The following is a 7,577-nucleotide window of genomic DNA, read 5'->3' on the forward strand; positions in this document are numbered from 1 at the left end:
ATCAAAATAAATAATTTAATTTTAAATAAAATGATAAATTTTATTATTTTATTGAAAATAAAAATAAAAATGATAATCATAAATTTAAATTATGTTTAAAAGAAAATCTTATAAGTCAATAAGAAAAAATCATTTTTCAAACATTTTTATTTAATCCAATATTTGTAAACTTGTCAAAAAAATTAAAAATTAATCAAAATAACTTGATGAACGTATATGTAATTTAATTTTATATAAACTTAAGAAAATTTATCCTATTTATTTTTTTAAGATAATTTCTCATTCAAAATAAGAAATACATTAAATTAATAAGATATTTTTTATTGGTAGGAATAAAAAAAATACTATTTGAAATTTACAATAATTCACCTATCAATTTGTCATGTTTTAATCAACCGAACTAGATTAATAGAATAATATTAAAGGTGAAATTAAAAAGTTAAGATGAATATATTTAATATCTGGATAAAGTTAAAAGAGAACCAACCATATCAAATGCTGAGATATATATTTTGGGTTGAGAGAATAGTGAAGGAAGAGTAAGAGAAGACATAATATGTTGCATGTATACATTGATTATAGATTACAAAATACCCATTATATATCGTTTAAATAAGTTTTCCATACCTGAAAAATAGGTAGTTTTCAAATTACTACCTAAAAATTCATTATTTTTTTTTCCAAATATGTATCATAAATTTTTTTATGTTTCAATTTATTATTTGTCATTAATCCCTTTCCGTTAAATGATGACGTGAAAGAGAGAATGTCACATCATCACGGTCAACCATTGCCACATCATTGAAGGTTGATGACGTGACCGACAATGAGGTGTGTGTGATAAGGTGTGATGATGTGACACTCTATCTGCTACGTTATCACTTAACGAAAGACGACTAACGGTATATAGTAAAATGAAATTGAATTTTTTTTTAAGTACTTGTTAAAAAAAATGTCAAGTAGAAATCTGAAAATGACCTATATTCCAGGTATAAAAAACTTAGTTAAGTGATAAAAAAATAACAAATACATGTCTAAGAACACAATTAAAAAAAAGAATAATTAAAAAATCAACTAAAAATCGTTAAATAATTTAACCTGAATTAAACTTTAATGTAGCTTTTGCACTACATGCATACACACTTGAAAGCAAAAATCACTTTATTTTTATTAAATCTTTTTGTTCTTTAATATTAGTTTTAGTTCACACAATATATATAGTAACGTAGTTGGAACGCGTGTAAAATGAATCCGGTATGATTTTGACTTCTCTAGATAAGTTTCAAATGTCAAATCCCATATTGTTATTTTCTTTGAACCCTGCCCTGTAATAATAAAATAATATATCTTTCTACTCGCTCCTCTCGCTTTCATTTTCTATAGACACCTCATTATTCATGCTTCTCCAATTTTAGGTGGCCTCAATGCTACGTGATTATCCACCATCACTTGACCAAGAAAACAAAAACTGAAGCTTGTTCACAAGTCCACAAGATTGTTTCCAAAGAGACCCCACTGTCCATCACCAACACTAAGTTTCCACAAATTCATATTCTACGTTAATGGGATTCTCTAAAACACAAAAAGTCTTCCCTGAGGGAGCATTATACACGCACCATATTATCCAGAGGAAAATCTCTATTAATGACCTTTTTTTTATAAACATAATATTAGTATAAAGTTGTCCCATTTCCAATATAATTTATTTTATACCCAAAATACTCTATTAATGACTTCTTAACAATATACATACATATATATATATATATATATATATATATATATATATATATATATATATATATATATATATATATATATATATATATATATATATATATATATATATATATATATATATATATATATTCTATAACTTTAAATTAAATAATATTTTCTTAAAACTCATCGTGGAATTAAACTTAAATCACATATATAAAATTTCATATTAATCCAAAATCATTTGCTACCTTGTTCATATAGATTAAAACCAACATAATATAAATATTTCAAAATATATTAAAATATCAATTATTTGATTATCTTCTTATTATTGTTCAATTTTGACAAAATTTATCACAAACGATCTTAATAATACATAGATATAATTCAACGGTTGAATAAATAAAAATCACATTCTATATCAAGTTATAAAAATGATATACTAATTGTTAAAGTTATATCAATATAATTTGATCATTCATTTTTATATATATATATATATATATATATATATATATATATATATATATATAATTTTAATAATTCAATTGTTTGATTACAAATTCTCATTACCGAACTGATTAAATATATAATTCTTAGTGTGCATTAGCATTCAGATAATACCAAAATATTTGAATGTTGAATTAAAAAAAAAAATACACAAAGGACTCTATCAATGATTATTCTTGACTTGATCTTTATCTCATATATTTAGAAAAACTGTAGATATATTTAGTTCTAAAAGTTTTAATTTAACGAGCTAACTTATTGATAATTACAAAAAAAATATCTTTCAATTTTAATATTATTCTAAAAAACTTACAATAAAATCTATTAACTTCATTTTGCTTTCAGAAAAAAAAGTATAAGTCACTTCTACGTCACAATCAGTCTCGTATTTTATTAGTAGGGGAGAAAAGTTATATACTTAATTATATTCTTAATGTCTTAACTAGTGTACTTTATTTATTCATATTTTAAATCATTTATCAATTGCGGACATTTAACTATTTGTGAAAGTAAATTAATTAAATTTTTATGACAACAAATTAACTTGTAAAAATTGAATAATGAGAAATTAATAAAAGGAGAAAAAAATATAAATTTTAGTTTTAAACTAAGTTACTTGCCTCCGATATTAGCCTTTTCTGTATTGGCATCTATTTTTCTATATCAGTATTCCTTCTTCTCAGTTTTCACGTAAAGTTAAGGTTATATTTAATTTGAAGAAATACCTTTTATTTTGAATTATTTATAAAATATTATTTTATTTTAATTTCATTTGTTATATAAAAATTACATAAATTAATAGAATACTAATATTTTATAATTATTAATGAAAAAATATATATGCCGCCTATTCATAATTTCGAGACTATCGTAGCGTAGTATTTTTTTCAAGGAAAAAGAAATTATGGACACGGTGTCCCCATTTATATCTGATCCAACGGTCTAAAAAAATGCATGCTACAAACAGAAAGGGCAAAAACAAAAGTTGCGTGTATTACTGAAGAAGACTTCATGTACCTTAGGCATAGAATTTTCGCACATTTAACTCCATTATAATGAGCATTTTTCCCCTATACTACGTGTATCATTTATAAACAATTGATTATGCTCATGATCAGGTCGAAAACATATAGGACTTGAATAAGAAATCTTGAATATATATAACTAAAATTAACTATCCGTTGGTAAACACGAATATTTATGTTATATTACGAAAGTTAAAATATGTTATTCTCATAAATATAAAAATATTTGGAATTTTTTTTAGTATGTTTTTCATTTTCATAAAATTAAGATGTGTTGTTTTTTAGATTTAAAATAAAATTCCGACATTTAAATTTAGGTATATAATTTTTTATATTGATTATATTATGTAAAAAAATTTCACATTTACATTTATAACTAATGCTAAAAACCATTAATTGTAATAAGGTTAAAATATCTGAACCTATATACATCATTTTTTACATTGATTATATTCACAATTAATTTAAAAAAACACCACATTTAAATTAATTATATGTATAACTGATGTTAAAAACCATTATCGTAATTTAAACTTACATTCAAACAAAAAATAATACATATCAATTGTGTGAGAACACAAAATATACTAAAATTTTATAAATATAAATTCTAAATATTTTCATGTTTATTAAAATAAAAAATATATTTTAATCTATTAGTAATTATAGATATATACGTAGAGGGACAATGGCGAGGGAGGACGTGATGGGGAGTGACATACCCCAGTCTAAATCCGTTTTTCTAAGTCGAAGAAAATCTAAATTTGACACTAATCTCAGACAAAACAAGTTTTTCCTATCATAGTAGGAACGATGTCAGACGAGTTCATATTTATTCCGATGCCTAAAAAAAAGTACTATTTATAAAAAAATTTCTTTCATTAATTTTCATTTTTTTCATGGAAATATTCTAATTTCTAAACGTCTCTATCCCTTGCCCTAGTCCAAGGAACACACTGATAAAATATCTTATTAAAATCAGATATTCTATCAAATACAAATTGATTAATTAGATTAAGAATACTATAGAATATCTATCATATATTCAATCACGCACTTTACAAAGTTTCTCCGGTAACATTTCCTAATTGCTTTCTCTTTTCCACCTATTGACCACAAACTCTGGAACTTGCTCTCTCCCCTCCCCTCACTCTATATATACCTTTCCACCCCACTCTCTCTCTTCACCCTTGTTCCTTCTCACTTCACAACACCTCACCCATTTTCCACTCTTTCCCTTCTACCTTGTTCCACCTCTTAATTTTTCTAACAAAATGGAGGAAAGTGTGCTAACAAAGAGGCCAAGAGAAGAAGAACCCCTAGAGAACAAAGATAGTACTTATGAATTACTAGAGTCCTTATCAAAGAGGCACAGGTCATACAACCACATACTCTCCCTCCTTGAATCAGAGGAAGATGACTCCACACAAGACCTATCTTCTCTCATCACTTCCCTCCAACAAGAAATCACCAATTGTGCCTCTGATTCGGACACCCTTTTGAACCAACACAGCCTCACCAACACCACCACCACCACCACAACAAATAGTAATTTAGAGGATTGTTCATCCTCAACAACTAAATATTCTAGTGACATGATGGAGGAACATGATGACAAAGAAGGGGTCATGAGACACCTTCTTGAAGCTTCTGATGATGAACTTGGGATTCCAAATAAAGAGGATGAATCACTCGATCTTGGTGAAGATGGGTTCAAGTTCAACGGTGGAGACATGTTTTCTTCAATTTGTGATGGGTTGTTGTGGGAGCTTGAAGATGAAGCTGCTAACTACTATGATCTTTTGCAGTCTCAACTCTTTCTCTAGTTTTTTTTTTTTGGTGGGGGATAGAAAGTGAAAAACCATAGTTTTCATGCGTTCAAGATGAAATCCAAGGAGGAAAAAAATGAAAAATTTACTAGTTTTTATTTTTTCATTTTTTTGTCCCCTCTTTTTGTAAATTAAAATCATGGGACGTTTATGTGTGGTTGGTTACTACTTGGCAATATGTCGATCTGTAGAAAAAGCAGCTAGGCTTATATATTCACATTACACAAAGTAATTAATTAGCTAGTAATGATCTTCTAAACTATTTCATATGTTAATTTTATTGACTTTTAAGGGTAAATGAAAATTACTTCTTTTTATTTTTTATGATTTATTTATGCTTCAAGCACATTTTTGGTAGGGTATGCAACTTCTTTCGGTAAGTTGCTATTGGTCTTTGAGCCAAATAAGATTAACATAGACAACAAAATTTTGCATCTAAAATTGTCCTACTTGTTTGAGTATTTAATGGTATATAAATCATAATGAAATAAAATAGAGGACGGTTTCTTATTATTATTATTATTAGTATTATTATTATTATTATTATTATTATTATTATATCCAAGGAAAATAAATAAAAGAAAAATAACAGTTGTTATTCCTAATAAAAAATACTAACAACACATTCTTTAATATATTATTTTTATCACATTCTTTATCATCGTTTAAAATTTATTAAAAATAATAAAATTATGAGTGAGACTTGTTATACAACAAGGGAGACCTATCCATTTTTATTATTTTTAGTAAATTTTAGTCAATAATTAAGAGTATATTATATAAAAAAAAGTGTACTAATTAAAGTGTATTATTAATGTTTCTCATAGAGGAAAAAAAATGAGTTCACCTAAGTTTATTTAATTTTTGTTTTAAAAATTCAAAAAATAACAGTATTTATCATTTCATTCCTGTTTTTCACGCTAGGAAGCCCTCATTTTTCTTCATGGGCAAAGGGAAAAACTAAATTGATCACTTGCCAATATATGCATGTGGACCTAAATGGTTGAAAAGTAGGGACATTGGCCGAATAGCCTACAACACACGATACACGAACTGGGAAAAAATAACTTTAAATTGCACAATAATGTAATGCAGTTTTTCTAAAATGTATTTGATTAATTTTGAAAATTAAGCTATTATTATAACCTTAATGTGCTTACAAACTCATTGATTTGCTTGATATATAAGTTTAAGTTCGACTGATGAAAAACTTTATTGTTATTGTAATACAAAAGATTGAGTCCTCATCAATTTTCCAAAGAAGGATACCTTCAATACGAATCAGTTTCTTCCACTTAAAGAGTAACAAAAATAATAATAGAAAACGTGTGCCCAGAAAGAAAAAGGGAAGTCAGCTTGGTACAGGTTAAATATATTTTACTAGAATAGTGTGTCTTTCATTATATTATCAGGGGTATTTTTTCCCTATAAACTAAAGATACTTTAGGAGTAGTTTTTTTTTTTTTTACCCTTCTAAGATATTAAGTGTGTCCTCCTAAGAGGTAAGTGTGTATTGAGACATTGACCAATACATTCTATCGATTATAATTTATTAAAAAATAAATTTTAATTAGAATAACATATATGCATTATCATTTTATTTTTAAAAAAGAAAAATGCAACAGAAGTTAAATTAATATAAGTCTAATATTTTTATACTGTTATTAATAATATGCTGACTTATTATGTTAAAAATCTTTAAAAAAACATTTTATAAATAATTAAGTTAAACTTTTTAACAAGTTAACAATATATAAGTGGATACAGAACATCAAAACTAAATCCATTTGAAAACGGTGCTATAACTATTTTCTCATTTGTTGGTAGTTGTTGAGTGGTGTGGCAGACTTCACACTAAAATGGAACAAAGCATGTTATATATAGGCTTTATTTAATTTCATGCTTTGTGTTCTTTAAAGCAAACATAATAGAATGTAAGATTGAATATATTTTTATTCTCCAAAGAAGATAAAACTAAATTAAATAGAGTATAATAAACTGCTACGTTGCTTTCTGTCCGCCCATGTGTCAAACTTTACATAATTTTTTTTTATCAATGTTGATTATTAATATTTGTAGAAGAACATTATAGTTTAGAGTAAATAATTAAACAACTCAGTTTTGGGAAGCACCTTTCACCTGCGATTTATCTTCTCAATTGTTTATGCATATTAACTAATTTTTAATTTATAAAAACCATATTAAACTTTCCTTAGAATCTCTAGGTAAAAAAATGGCATAATACTAATTATGTAAATTTTTAAGTGACTATTCCATACATTAAGTAAATCTTACGAGTGAAAAATAATTTGAGCGAATAAATATTTCCTCTTTACTTGTATTTTATTCCACTGATAATTTGTCTAATTTATAAGAATCAAATTCACCCTTCAAGAATATGAGTTTGATTTCTACTTAAGACATGCCCCTTAGTTCTTGTTCTCTCAAGGAATTCCTGTATCAAGCACATGGCCTATGGTCCAGATGGTTG

The 7,577-nt window shown here is 25.9% G+C and overlaps 1 protein-coding gene across 1 annotated transcript; it reads left to right on the forward strand.

Moving 5' to 3' along the window:
* The first annotated feature begins 4,443 nt into the window (after nucleotides 1–4,443).
* Nucleotides 4,444–5,333, forward strand: LOC100306688 (uncharacterized). Its single transcript, NM_001248023.2, has one exon. It carries the CDS (start codon nucleotides 4,532–4,534, stop codon nucleotides 5,081–5,083), a length of 552 nt encoding a protein of 183 aa, NP_001234952.2. The 5' UTR covers nucleotides 4,444–4,531; the 3' UTR covers nucleotides 5,084–5,333.
* The last annotated feature ends 2,244 nt before the right edge of the window (nucleotides 5,334–7,577 follow it).

The sequence above is a fragment of the Glycine max genome, chromosome 8 (genome assembly GCF_000004515.6).
Source record: "Glycine max cultivar Williams 82 chromosome 8, Glycine_max_v4.0, whole genome shotgun sequence".
NCBI lineage: Eukaryota > Viridiplantae > Streptophyta > Magnoliopsida > Fabales > Fabaceae > Glycine > Glycine max.

Bases quoted from the DNA above. Each gene is read 5' to 3' on its own strand.
- LOC100306688 (NM_001248023.2), top strand. From the start codon at position 4,532: ATGGAGGAAAGTGTGCTAACAAAGAGGCCAAGAGAAGAAGAACCCCTA.